Source organism: Scyliorhinus canicula, chromosome 5 (genome assembly GCF_902713615.1).
Source record: "Scyliorhinus canicula chromosome 5, sScyCan1.1, whole genome shotgun sequence".
Taxonomy (NCBI): domain Eukaryota; kingdom Metazoa; phylum Chordata; class Chondrichthyes; order Carcharhiniformes; family Scyliorhinidae; genus Scyliorhinus; species Scyliorhinus canicula.
The window spans coordinates 27,807,011-27,822,081 of NC_052150.1; the positions used below are offsets into that span (position 1 = coordinate 27,807,011).

The 15,071-nt window shown below is 43.8% G+C and overlaps 1 protein-coding gene across 4 annotated transcripts in view; it reads right to left on the bottom strand.

Annotated features, from left to right (window-relative positions):
* LOC119965868 (solute carrier family 12 member 7-like) overlaps positions 1–15,071 on the bottom strand; it is a 320,909-nt gene that overhangs the window by 33,322 nt on the left and 272,516 nt on the right. For all 4 annotated transcript variants that reach the window (XM_038796817.1, XM_038796813.1, XM_038796815.1 and 1 more), the window contains exons 19-20: positions 2,096–2,265; positions 272–403 (exon numbers count right to left, since the gene is read on the bottom strand). In XM_038796817.1, the coding sequence (XP_038652745.1) occupies positions 272–403; positions 2,096–2,265 (302 nt within the window). The remainder of the gene's footprint in view (positions 1–271; positions 404–2,095; positions 2,266–15,071) is intronic.

Here is a 15,071-nt window from a genome sequence, read left to right on the forward strand (position 1 = left end):
CAAGGTTTGCCATCACCCAATGTGATCGTATAAATAAAACAAATGTAGGATGGGTAGAACTCCACAGGCCAGACCTGTTGTGAAGTTCACTAAATGTCCCCAACGCAATTTGGCTTGCATCATAAAACGGGGGAACCATAGGAATGTAGGATCATGAACATGCCATTCAGCCCGCAAACCTGTTTTCATTCAATTAGCCACAGGAGCAAATGATTGCTCCAATGGGTGGGCAACTTTTGTTTCCATTCTGTAATGGCTAGGCAGTGCTTACCATTTCCACTACCTCTACCTCAGCATCAAGGCGGAGTTGGTACAAGAACAGGTGCAAGTCCTTCTTCATCTGGATGCTGTTGTCATCTATCTGGGCGACAGTGAAGATGCGCATCTTGCACTTCCTCCAAACCTGCAATACATCCACGTTGCAAAATAAGCCACCCCAATGATAAACAGCAACCTGCATTTATTTAGCACCTGCAACCTTGTAAAATGTTCCCAGTTGCTTCAGACACGTAATCAGACTAAATCTAACACTGGGACATGCAAGGAGCTAATAGAGAAGATGATGGTGGCACAGTGGGGAGCATTGCTGCCTCACAGTTCCAGGGACCCAGGTTCAATTCCGGCCTTGGGCGACTGTCTGTGTGGAGTTTGCACGTTCTCTCCGTGTCTGAGTGGGTTTCCTCCGGGTGTTCTGGTTTCCTCCCACAGTCCAAAGATGTGCAGGTTATGTGGATTGGGCATGCTAAATTATAATAATAATAACAATCACTTATTGTAGGCTTCAATTAAGTTACTGTGAAAAGCCCCTAGTCTCCACATTCCGGCGCCTGTTCGAGGAGGCTGGGACTGGAACTGAACCCGCGCTGCTGCCTTGTTCTGCATTACAAGCCAGCTGTTTAGCCCAGTGTGCTAAACCAGCCACTTACTGTCCAAAGATGTGCCGGTTAGGTGGGGTTACGGGAATAGGGTCGAAGTAGGTTGATCGTTCAGAGGGCTGGTGCAGATGCGATGGGCCAAATGGCCTCCTTTTGTACTGATTCTATGATCAAAAGCTTGGTTGAAGAGATAGGTTTAAGCAGTGTCTCTAAAGCAGAATGTAAGGTAGAGGTTTAGGGAAGGTATTCCAGAATGTGAGGCCTTGTAACTGAAGGTGCGGCCACCAATAGTGGAGCAATTAACATTTGGGATGCTCGAAGGTCAGGGTTTGAGGACCACAGATATCAGAGGGTGTTGGGGCTGCAGACGTTTACAGGGATGGGAGCAGCAAGGCCATGGAAGGATTTTGAAACAAGGCTGAAAATTGACCAGAAGCCAATGTAGGTAAATGAGCATGGGACTTGGTGTAAGTTAAAACATGGGCGGCAGCATTTTGGGTACCCAAGAAGCATCCTAAAGAGGAGAGAGGTGAAGAGATTTAACGATGGAATTCCAGCGCATGGGGCCCAGTCAGCTGTTGGCAGGGCTGTCAATAGAGGGGCAAAGGCAATTCGGAATGCACACGGCCCCAGAATTGGACTGCCAATATTTACAAGGCTGAAGGAGTTCACAGCGATTATAAAGGGCTGCTAGACCATGGAGGGTTTTGAAAGGGCAGCACGGTGGCGCAGTGGGTTAGCCCTGCTGCCTAATGGCGCCGAGGTCCCAGGTTCTATCCTGGCTCTGGGTCATTGTCCGTGTGGAGTTTGCACATTCTCCCTGTGTTTGGGTGGGTTTCACCCCCACAACCCAAAGATGTGCAGAGTGGGTGGATTGGCCATGCTAAATTGCCCCTTAATTGGAAAAAATGAACTTGGTACTCTAAATTTAAAATAAAATTGAACAAGGACAATTTAAAGTCCAGGAATTGCCAGACCAAAGGCAATGTAGACAAATGAGCACAGGACTGATGGTTAAATGGTACTTTTGCGAGATTAAATGCGGGCAAGACAGATTTGAATTTTACAAAGGGTGCAAGATGAGAGACTGGCATCAGAAGTGTCAAATCTAGAGGTGTCAAAGGCATGGATGACTAAGGCTGCATTTGTAGCACTAGAATCAAGGGGTTAGAATTCCAGTCGTCGTGACTGTATCATCATGAAATGTGTGGAAGGTTTACCTTGTGTTGGCTGAGGAGGAATGGCAGCAACATCAGTAATCCCCCATCGTGGACAATCCACCAGATATCTATGGTGCCGCCGGCAAAACGCTCCTGGTTTGGCGGGAACGAATCTATGTTCTTGGTCACCAGCAGCGCCTGGTGAGCAGCTGTCGTTTCACGTACCATGTCTGTAATGGGACAGAGTCAGTACATTAACTACAGGGGGAGACAGTGGTTAAGTGGTAATGTCACTGGGCTAGTAACTCAAGAGGCCTAGGCTGATGCTCTGCCAACATGAGTTTGAATCCCAGCAGAACAGTTGGTGGAGTTTGAAATCAATTAATAAATCTGGAATTATAAAGCTAGGCTCAGTAATTATGTCCGTGAAACGATCATCGATTGCCGCAAAAACCCATCTGGCTGATGAATGTCCTTTGGGGATGGAAATCTGCCACCATGTGACACCAGACCAATGGCAATGTGGTTGACGCTTATCTTGCAACCCACTCAGTTCAAGGACAATTAGGGATGGGAAACAAATGCTGCCCTTGACTGTATTGTCCACATAAAGAAACAGCTCGCAACTCGGACTTCTCCCTCTGAAAGGGAGGACTGGCTCCTTTGAGCAAATACGAGATCCACTGAAACATACTTCTCCCCGAGAATCCACCCTCTACTCCATGAATGGATCAGCAGAATGTAGCACTCAGTCACCCGGGCAAAATTAAATCCCCAGTCCCAGCAGGGAAGAGGGGATGTCAGGTAGAAAGGCACCGATGCCAAAATAGGCCAGAGCAAAGAAGGATTAAAATGCACCACGTACAATGCCTCATGGATGACAGCAGTGATTCTCTTATCCATGATCAGCAATCACTCCCTCATCCATGAACAGCTAGCACGAGGACGAGTGTAGTGCGGTCAATATCCACGTCCGTGTTCGCCATCACGGTTATACGCTGTCACATCACCTTATTTATCCAATTTCTAAAACAAAAATCAAAATCTCTTAACCGGAGAAGAAAGTCATCAATTTAGTTTAACATTTAGAATTTGACTGAAGTGTGTAAAAGAAATAATCAGCTAGTTTAGACACAGAATTAACAGAAACAGTCAGGATGGGTTAACTGTTCATGTACTGAAAGTGGTTGACTAAATAGTTGTTAAAAACAGTTTTAACCTGGGAGTAAGTCATAAATGCTGTATAAGTGAACAGTATTCGCTAGAGTGTGGAGCACAGTGATCACAGAGTTGAGTGTTTCATTAAAGAGTGCTAGAGTCAGGAATTTGATGCAAAGCAGTTGACGTGGAGATACTGTTTTTTAAAAATTCTTTTTGTTTTTAAACCTCCAGTAGCTGGCACGGTTTTGTTGCCAAGTGAGGATGCTGTAATTTGATATTACCTTTAAGTTATTAATTAGGTAAATATAAAAAACAATCAATTCGTTTAATTTTTTTTAAAAATTCAATTAATTAGCTAATCAAATAAATGAATAACGTTTGCTTGATATGGCAGGGAAAATAGCATGCCATAACTGCAGTATGTTGAAGTTTGTGGAGAGCATTCTATAATAGAAGAGTCTGGCACATATAGAGTTAATGTGGGACTGAGCACAGTATTGCCCATACAGTGAAGCACACTGCCCACACGAGAGCACGTGACCCACACCCTGGATCAGTGAGATGTTGGATAGAGCCGCATGCGGATGTAAACATGGAGACGACTCCCAACTTGTACCCCTTATCTTGGTAAATAGTTCTGATGGTTAATGAAGACTTACAGTTAACCGACGTATGACTCTGTGACTTCTTCAGAACTAAAACTATAACCAACTCACAACATGGTGGCAATTCATGGAACAATCATGAAACCTCCCTTGCATGCAAACCAAAATGCTGGAAGACAGGAAAAATTCAACAAAGCATTCTGACTTGGAAAGAAGCTCCAGAAGCAGAGGCGCAGAAGTATAATTGCTAGGAAAATGCTCCTAAGAAAGGCTTGGAAGCTTAAGGCAGAGAATTAAAATTCCTGACTGCAGCAGAAGACTCAATGGAATCTCCTTTGGAAGTCCAGCTTCAGAGTGCAGAGTCAACAGAACCAAAGACAAAAGAGCCGAATTCGGCCACTCAGCCCATCGAGTCTGTTCCATCGTTCAATCAAGGCTGATATTTTTCTCAGGGTGATATAAATTGTTTAAAATTACAGGCTGCAACAAGTCTTGAGAAATCATTAAAATAACTTGGTGTCAAGTTAAAAGAAACCAATAGAGAAAACATGATCCCCAAGTCAGAGCCTGAACGTGTGGCATCCAAACACATCAGAAAGTTAGAAAAAAAGAGAAACAGTTAATTAAATATTTTGGGAACATTGCGACTGTTGAACTCAGTAAGAGGCCAGCAAAAGCTAGTATTCGAAGGGTTCAAGTTTTAAAAAGCAAAATGCTGAACAAAAGAATTCTGCAACCTCCTGAGCCTAAGGCAGAGATTTAAGGTTCCTGACTGCTGCAGAAGATTCAGCTGAACCTCCTTTGGAAGTCTAGCTTCAGAGTACAGAGTCTTTCTAAAATAAATTTAGAATACCCAATTCATTTTTTCCAATTAAGGGCCAATTTAAGCGTGGCCAATCCACCTACCCTGCACATCTTTGGGTTGAGAGGATGAAATCCACACAAACAAGGGGATAATGTGTAAACTCCACACGGACAGTGACCCAGAGCCTGGATTGAACCTGGGACTCTGGCGGCGTGAGGCAACAGTGCTAACCACTGTGCCACCGTGCTGCCCTCAGAGTGCAGAGTCAGCAGAATCTGCAAGGGTTCCAGGCAGAAATATTTTTAAAATAAATTCAAGGTGAGCGCGATTGCCATTGAAACGGAGCCCATCAAAACCAGCAAGTGTCGAAAATCGCCGTCTCCAAAGAGTTGCTACCTTTGAATTCAGCAAGCTCTCAAAGCAGGTCCTAGACCATGGATCAGAGGGTGGGCAGCAAGGTGGTGCAGTAGACCTCACGGCGCCGAGGTCCCAGGTTCGATCCTGGATCTGGTTTACTGTCCATGTGGAGGTTGCACATTCTCCGTGTGTTTGCGTGGGGTTCCCCCACAACCCAAAGATGTGCAGGGTAGGTGGATTGGCCACGCTAAATTGCCCCTTAATGGGAAAAAATGAATTTGGTACTTTATTAAGAAAAATAATTCCACATGTCAAAGTCATTTTGTACTTATCAAAGACCCAGTTCAATGACAAAATTGGGCATCCTGGAGAAATGAGCTTTTGAATTACCACAGTAGATCTGGTCGAAGCAGAAAATTGAAAAGATCCAGATTAATACCTTTTTATACTTGTTTGGCGAATTCATTGAGGAAGTAATCCTAATGCAGTGCACTGATGAGTCCTCGGCCAGCTTTAATGAAATATTAAAAGCTTTCGATATTTTAATCTTCAAGTTGTGAAGCGCACACAACTTCAAAATAGGGATAGAAAACCCCCTGTAAAGTTCACGAGAGGAAGACAAAACCCAAACAAATCACACAAAGGTACCAGAAGGGCAGGGAACTTGCCATAATTCGCAAAGGTATATCTTTTTGGAATTCCAACACATTTCCTGAACTATAATAGTAGGTGGCTGGTAATGAATGACCAGGACAAAGCCCTGCTGCAGGTGAAGCAAAATCAGAAAATGTTCATATCAAAGTTGTATTGAAAGAGTTGAAACAAACTGCAAGCTGGTTATATACCTTTGAAAACTCATGATAAACAATATGAAGCAAATTGCAATCTGAACAAGCATTTCTGAGGCATCACAAAAGGTACCAGGAGGAAACAACAACCCTCAATTCCATGGTTGGCAAATCAAAACAGGATTTGGTGAAATGCAACCAGATATGCGGCGACGCACAACAGCAGACAGAAAAGGTACTCAAATAGGTTGTAGTCTTGAAAGATTCTTTGAAGAACCAATTCATGCGCTTAGAAAATCAAGGGTGTTAAAAAGTAGTTGAATGCTACTTTAGAAAAAACTGCATTGGAATTATCAGTAGTGACAAAGCAATACACTGAAGCACAGAGTGAGAAGTCAAGAGCTGAACAGTTGAAAGAACAGCCAATTGCCCTTCAAGATCAAATTCAAAAACAGTATCTAACCTTTCAACAGGAATACGTTGAACAGCAGAACAAACTTGAGACTCTTAAATTAGAAGATAAGTAATTACACTCTACAAAGAAAAGGAAAACCCGCTAAAGGATCTCCACGTGCCAAAACGATCCCTCAGGTCAAAGTATGTTCCTCTGGAAAATTACAAAGTGAAGCAAAATTAATTTGTCACTTTGAAGGAATTGGAGAAGTAGTTGGCAGAGAAGACTCAGGAGTGTTCTACATTCCAGGAGGAAAACCAGAGGTACAAGAGAGACTGAAGAAAATGGGTGGACATTTGGAACAGATCTTTGGGGGGGGGGGGGGGGGGATAAAGTTATGTATGAAATTCAAGAACCTAGAATGGCAAGAGCAAGCTGAACTGAGTGTGAGGAGCTTCAAAACAATTGGCAGAAATGCAATTACTGAATGCGAGCATGAAGATAGCACAGAGGAATTATCCTCTGCTGTAGGAAAACTGATACCTGGAGAGAAATCAACTTTCACGGATGAAGGATGAGTTTTTAAGCAAAATCGAGAGCTGTTGAGAACACTGGAGTGGTCCTCACAAGAAGGAGGTAATTTGACAGAGGACTTGAAATGCTTAAAGGATTGTCGAAGCAGATTCCACAAAGATAGCATTTCAATTAAAACTTGAGCAATTTCAAGCACTGGAGGTTTTGAATGAACAGCGGGAACAGTGCCTGCAACATGCAAAAAAATTGAAAATGAATCAGAATAGTTGCTTGAATGGTGACAGAATTGATGGAATTGTTGAATTCTAATCCAGTCCGAACAGCAGAATGGATGAGATGTAGAGTATGGGAGAGCAAATACAGACTTTAAAAGCAGATAAGGAAAATTCTAAGAAAAACGTCGAGGGGCTAATGAATGAATTGAGAGAGTCTAAACAGCAGGCAGTGACCATGCAAGAAACATTCCGGAAAAAAACTGAATGCCCGGGTGAAGTTTCTGCAGATAACTCAACTTACCAGAATAGTTGTGGAGCTGAATGAAAAGACCAACAAGCTCGGAAAACAACTGGAAAAGAAGAAAGTAATCAAAAATGTGGCTACAATTGGTGAACAAGTGGGAATGAAGGTTTCATTGTTGAAACATGACCTTCCATATACATTGCCATGACCTTTCATATACATCGCAATGACCACGGGATGAACAAAGAGGAGAAAGTAGTAATAAATAGACGAGCACAACATTCGTCTAACCCACAAGAAATGAGTTTGAATAACAACCACCAGCGAACACAACAACTGAACCGACCAAATGAGGTTCAACACGGAAAAAAAAGGATGAAAAAAAATACAGAGACTCTAGAACAGGCTCCAAATCTATAGAAAGAACCAGCAGCGATAGAAGGTACTCACTCCTCTGACAACAGTGTGGGTGTGATATGGATGAGTTAAAAGGCCTCCAGACCATCAGAAATTTGAATTCAAGGAGTTTGGGGGGGGGGGGGGGGGGGGGGGGGTGAAGATGTGGTAGTGATAATGTAGTAACAACAACAAACCAGGCTGATTGTAATAACAATGCAAGACATAAGGGAAACTATAATCACGGAAAACGTATTGGAGAAAGACTTGTGGGGAGGTTAATGGTCTGGCACATACAAGGTTAATATGGGACTGAGTAAAGAAATTTACCCCCCCCCCCCCCCCCCCCACACACGCACAGTAATGTAAGAGAGCACATGACCGATACACAGGGTCGGTGTGGTGTTAGGAAGAACCACAGGCATGAAGATAGCTCAGAGCTTGTACCCTTTGCTGTATATTTGTAAATAGTTCCAGTAGTAAAAGACTTACAGATAACCTACGTATACAGTTGAAGACTTCTTCAGCCTAATGAACTGTAACCAAGGCCTTGTAACAATTATAATTTTGGATAATCATATATGCAGCAAACATCTGCAGCTTTAGGAATTTTGCTTCCGAGTTCTTGGACTGGAGTCCCAGCTGAAGACATTCCACAGTTTCAGAAAGGGGCGAGAATGACCTGGACACTTTGTTCCAGGTGAATTAACAGGTTAGTAAACAGGTTTGATCTAACAGCAATTGCACACATTTGTAAGAGTTTACAAGATAATCAATGCTGGGAGCTAAATATTCCAAGAAATTTAGCTTTTGGAAGAGATATGCAAAGTAGACAAGGAGGGGGGGATCGTCGTGATATAAAATGGATAAAATAAACAGTGGAGAGAAAGGATCTTGGCTCAGACAAAGCAGTATTAGTTTGGATGGAGCTAAGAAATAGCAAGTGGCAGAAAACATTGGTGGGATTTGTGGATTTGTTTATAGCCCCTGTTGGCAGTTGTAGTGCAGGACAGAGTATAAATCAGAAAATTAGAGGTGCACATAAAAGGATAATACAGTAATCATGGGGAGATTTAATTTTCATACAGAGTAAGCAAACCTAATTTGAAGTAATAGTGTGGAGTGTGAATTCATGGAAAATGCACAAGATACTTTCCTAGATCAGTATGTTGAGAAACCAACCCAAGGACAGACTATTTTGAATCTAGTATAGTGCAGTGAAAAAGGGTTAACTAGTAACCTTGTGGCAAAGAGACCTGCATGAGAAGTGGTCATAACATGATAGCTTCTTATATTAAGTTTGAAAATCATTTAGTTAAGTCGAAAAGTAGGGGCTTACATCTGAACAAAGCAAACCCGAGGAAGAGAAGCATGTTTACTATGATAGATTGGATAACTACTCAAAATAAATTACAGTAGGCAAGCAATGGTTAGCATTTAAATAATATATAATTTGCAAAAAATCAACATTTCTTTCAGGTACAAATAATTGATCCAACCATGGCTAGTGAGGAGTTAAAGCTGATGTTCAAGCAAAGTAAGTACCTAATCATTTGTCAAAATAGCTGTAAGCATAAGAACTGTGGAGGGGTTTAGAACTCAGCACAGGAGGACCAAATAAATTGATCAGAAAGAGAAAAGAGATTAAGAGTATACTAGGAAGCGGCATAAAAAGAGATCATTGACATTTATGTCGGCATGTGGATTAATGAAAGTAAACTTGTACCGATTCAGAGACAGGCAGGTTAAAATTATAGCAGGGCATAAGGAAATGGAAGACGTTGAAAAATTGTAAATCACTTATTGTCACAAGTAGGCTTCAAATGAAGTCACTGTGAAAAGCCCCTAGTCGCCACATTCCGGCACCTGTTCGGGGAGGCTGTTACGGGAATTGAACTGTGCTGCTGGCCTGCCTTGGTCTGCTTTCAAAGCCAGCGATTTAGCCCTGTGTTAAACAGCCTCTATAAACAGCAGAACATTAAATGCTCTGCATCTGTCCTCAGGGTGAAAACACCAAAAACATCCCAGAAATAATCGGAAGCCAAGGTTTTAGCAAGAATGAGTAACCTAAGCAGTCAGTGTATGTAAAGAAATAGTCCCATGAATATCTCCAATACTATGTGGTGACAAATCCCCAGGACCTGATGACCTGCATCCTGGGATTTTAAAAGAGATAGCTGTAGAGGTAGTGGGTGTATTGGTGCTGATTTTCCATCATTCCTTAGAGCCTAAATGAGTTTCTAAGGCCTGGAAAATAGCAAACATAAACCTGCTGTTTAAGAAAAGCAAGAGACACAAAACAGGAAACTAAAAGATCAGTAATTGACAAAATGCTAGAAACAATTAAGGGACATGCTGATGGAAGCACTTCAGAGAAACAGTGTGATTAAGCAAACCCCTGCCAGAATCCACCAAGCTTCGGGCATACCCAAAACATATGGGCATAGTTTGCTGGGCTTCCCACACACCTTGCACACATCCAACTTCTACGCCAAAAAACTTGCTCATCCCCGCCGTCATGTGTGCCCGGTGTATCACCTTAAACTGTATTAGACTGAGCCTGGCACAAGATAAGGAGGAATTAATCCTGCTTAGGACGTCTGCCCACAGACTTGCCTCTAGCGCCCCACATAGCTCCTCCTCCCACTTGCCCTTCAGTTCCTCCACCGGGGTCTCCTCCGCCTCCAACAACTCCTGATAGATATCCAACACTTTTCCCTTCCCCTCCCAGGTACCGGACACTACTCCGTCCTGTATCCCCCGTGGCAGGATCAGCGGGAAAGCCAACACCCGTTTCCTCAGAAAGTCCCGGACTTGTAAATATCTGAAACCGTTCCCCGGCGGTAGCTTGAACTTGTCCTCCAGCGCCTTCAGACTGGGAAAGCTGCCGTCTATGAATAGACCTCCCATCCATCTAATTGCTGCTCTCTGCAAACTTCGGAACCCGCCATCTATCCTGCCCGGCGTGAAACTGCAGTTATTGAAAATCGGGGTCCAGACTGACGCACCCTTCACCTTCTTAAACCTCCTCCATTGCCCCCAGATCCTCAATGCCGCCACCACCACCCGGCTAGTGGAGTAACGGGCCAGAGAGAACGGCAGAGGTGCCGTTACCAGTGCTCCCAAACTGGTGTCTTTGCATGACACCGCCTCCACCCGCTCCCATGCCGACCTCTCCCCCATTATACACTTCCTAATCATTGCTATATTCGCCGCCCAGTAGTAGTTGCAGAAGTTTGGCAGCGCCAACCCACCCTCCCCCCGACTGCGCTCCAAGAACATTTTCTTCACCAGTGGGGTTTTATTCGCCCATACAAAGCCCGAAATAATCTTGTTTACCCATTTGAAAAAGGTCTTAGGGATGAAGATGGGGAGGCACTGGAAGACAAACAAAAATCTGGGGAGCACCATCATTTTCACGGTCTGCACCCTCCCCGCCAGCGATAGCGAGAGCATATCCCATCTTTTAAAGTCCCCCTCCATTTGCTCCACCAGTCGGGTTAGGATGAGCCTGTGTAATGCCTCCCATTTCCGAGCCATCTGTATTTCCAGGTAGCGAAAGCTCCTCTGTACCATCCTGAGTGGCAGGTCCTTCAGTCTCCTCTCCTGCCCCTTTGCCTGGATCACGAACAATTCACTTTTTCCCATGTTCAATTTGTACCCAGAGAACCTGCCAAATTCCCCCAAGATCTGCATAACCTCCCCCATCCCCTCAACCGGGTCCAAGATGTATAAGAGCAGATCGGCTGTGTATAGCGAAACTCGGTGCTCCACCCCACCCCGAACCAGCCCCTGCCAATTCCTTGATGCTCTCAGCACCATGGCCAGCGGCTCCATAGCCAGAGCGAACAGCAACGGGGAGAGGGGGCACCCCTGCCTCGTCCCTCGGAGTAGCTTAAAGTACCCCAACCTCAGCCGGTTCATGCAGACGCTCGCTGCTGGCGCCTGGTAGAGCAATCACACCCAGTCGATGAAGCCTTCACCAAACCCAAACCTTCCCAGCGCCTCCCAAAGATACTCCCACTCCACCCGATCAAAGGCCTTCTCCGCATCCATCGCAACCACCACCTCCACCTCCTCTCCTTCTGAGGGCATCATAATTACATTCAAAAACCTCTGAACGTTAGCATTGAGCTGCCTACCCTTAAGGGGCTGATTTAGCTCACTGGGCTAAATCCCTGGCTTTTAAAGCAGACCAAGCAGGCCAGCAGCACGGTTCGATTCCTGTATCAGCCTCCCCGGACAGGCGCCAGAATGTGGCGACTAGGGGCTTTTCACAGTAACTTCATTGAAGCCTACTCGTGACAATAAGCGATTTTCATTTTTCAACAAACTCGGTTTGGTCCTCCTCTATCACCCCTAGGACACAGTCCTCTATCCTATTGGCCAAAATCTTAGCCAGCAGCTTGGCATCTACGTTCAAAAGCAAGATCGGCCTATATGACCCACATTGCTCCGGGTCTTTTTCTCGTTTAAGGATGAGCGAAATCGAAGCCTGCGACATCATTGGGAGGGGGGAGGATTCCCCTCTCTTTAGCCTCATTTAAAAGGTCCTCATCATTGCGTGCAGTTCTGGTCATCAGATTATCAGAAGGAAGTGGAAGCTTTGGGGAGAGTGCAAAGATGGTTCACCAGGATGTTGCCAGGTCTCAAGGGTGTTGGCTATGAGGAGAGGTTGAATAAACTATGATTGTTTTCTCTGGAAAGACGGAGGCTGAGGGAAGACCTGATAGAGGTCTACATAATTATGAAAGGCATAGAGAGGGTGGATAGTCAGAGGCTTTTTCCAAGGGTGGAAGTGTCAATTACAAGGGGGCAGAGGTTCAAGGCGAGAGGGGGAAAGTTTAAGGGAGATGTGCGGGGTAGGTTTTTCACGCAGAGTGTCGTGGGTGCCTGGAATGCGCTGCCAGAGGATATGGTGGAAGCCGGCACATTAGCAACATTTTAGAGGCATCTGGATGGAGAGGAAATAGAGGGATGAAACCGACTAAGGGCAGAAGGTTTTGTTTTTAGTTAGGGCATCATGATCAGCACAGGCTTGGAGGGCCGAAGGACCTGTTCCTGTGCTGTACTTTTCTTTGTTCTTTGACTGCAGTTTGTTCTTGAGCTCAGGGATGATCGGATCGAGATGATTAAAATGAGCAGGGGTCAAACTGCTGAGAATTCTCTGGGGAATCCCACCAGGGAATCCACTCACTCCCCCAACTCCCATCACCACCGGTTGTGTAGTGGGAAATTTTGAGGTGCAGCAGTTCAAGGACCATATAACGTCCCAATATTTCATTATGTTGTTTTCCTATGTATTAATCATTTGAGTCTCCAAACGTCAGCGACTATGCTTTTTAAGTGTAAAATATTAGTGTCGACTGGCATTTTATATTGAACCCTGAAATATTGAATCATTAGTCCTTAGCATAGCTAGAAATTCAAAATGCAGTTTGGTTATGTAATTCAAGCTATTAAATACATAAATTGCAGAAAACCTTACTTACAGGATATGGAACAAATCCAGATAGAGTTAAGATGCAGACCAGCCATGTAGATATTATTGAATGGGGCTTGGCACACAGAACATAGAAAAATACAACACAGAACAGGCCCTTCGGCCCACGATGTTGTGCCGAACTTTTGTCCTAGATTAAGAACAAATTAAGCTGCACCCCATCATTCTACTGTAATCCATGTACCTATCCAATAGCCGCTTGAAAGTCCCTAATGTTTCCGACTCAACTACTTCCATAGGCAGTGCATTCCATGTCCCCACTACTCTCTGGGTAAAGAACCTACCTCTGACATCCCCCCTATATCTTCCACCATTCACCTTAAATTTATGTCCCCTTGTAATGGCTTGTTCCACCTGGGGAAAAAGTCTCTGACTGTCTACTCCCCTGATCATCTTATAAACCTCTATCAAGTCGCCCCTCATCCTTCTCCGTTCTAATGAGAAAAGGGCTAGCACCCTCAACCTTTCCTCGTAAGACCTACTCTATAATTTGTGAACAGTTGTGGTCCCTGCATTGATTCCCATAGAACCTCACTGGTTACAGGTCACCAACCTGAAAAAGAACCTTATTCCCACTCGCTGTTTCTTACCATTAGATAATTCTCTACCCATGCCAATACATTACCTACAACAATATAAGCTCTTGTCTTATGACTTAACCTTTTATGAGGACCTTGCACCACCTTCCTCCCAGCTAATTAGAGGACACTGTGTGCAAGAAATCATGCATCAAGCTCGTTCTTCAGTCAATTCAAACTAATCCGGATCTCAAAGAACTATTAGGCATCTAAATTAATGGCCATATAGTATTCCTCTGATATTCTCCAGCACTTGAGGTTAAATGCTATCAGGTCCAGAAACTTGATCAATCTTCAGTGCCTCAAACCAATCTAAGGCCATTTATACATTTATATTCAGGGAGTCAATATCTAAAACATTTGTACCTACTGCTGTATAGCTTTCAATAGTGAAAATGAATATAAAATATTTCAGCCAGAACTTACTAATCAATCCAAACATGCAAAATCCTTTTAAAGGGCCCATGAGGATTTTCTGACCACAAACAGACCTCATAAACATTTTATCATGGGAATACCACCTGTGGGTTGCTTTTCCAATGAGTTTTAGGCATTCAATTGTGGCTTTAGTTACATCAGATACCTGTACAAGCAATCTTGCCAGTGCTTAGTAGATGGTGAAATATTTTATTTTTCCGGCTATTTACTACTTATGGAAATAACTTCAATTTCCTGATCCATAACGTTATTTCCATCAACCAGCACGCCCCAATGTACATTTAAAAACCTTTTTTATATAACTGAAAATTAAATCCATTCTTGCATCAAGTACAGCAAGTTATCTGCAGTAATAATTTTCCCAACCAAATAAAATTTGATGACACGATGATTATAGATGGGAATTGAGGGGCCGTTAGGACATGGAATGTTCCCACCAGAAATAGTTGCAGGAATAGACTCCATCATATCTGAAATTTAAAAAATGTTAACATTTTCAAAAAGCCAAGTGCTGCAAAATGGGATTAAGTGGTTGTGTATGACTGGCGCAGACGCAATGGGCCTTTACTGTGCCGTAGACCTCGATGTCACCGAGTGGATAGCTCTTTCAGAGAGCTGTGCAGGTAATGATTGCCCAAACAGTTTTCATCTGTGCCATGAAATTCTGCAGTTACTTCCACTTCTTCAAATATTTATTAGGTTGGGAAGCCTAAAGAGGTGACAACGCTGATGCTGAGATTCTATAATAGTGGCCATTGCCTGATTCACTCCTGCTTGCGATCACACAAAGAAAGGACATCAATTGAAAAGAATACAATGTTCTTTCTGAGGAAATGCAGGCTTGAAATGGACTGACTTGGCCTCGCCTCAGTTCTAGAGCAAGAGGTTTATCTGCAGAATGTGTTTCTCTCTCCCAATAGGCTGGAGGCACACCACTGCACGCCATATCCAACTGTGACAATGCTGCCACTTGAAAACCTATGGTAGTCAAGTGCATCACAATGCCAGGTGGCCGTTC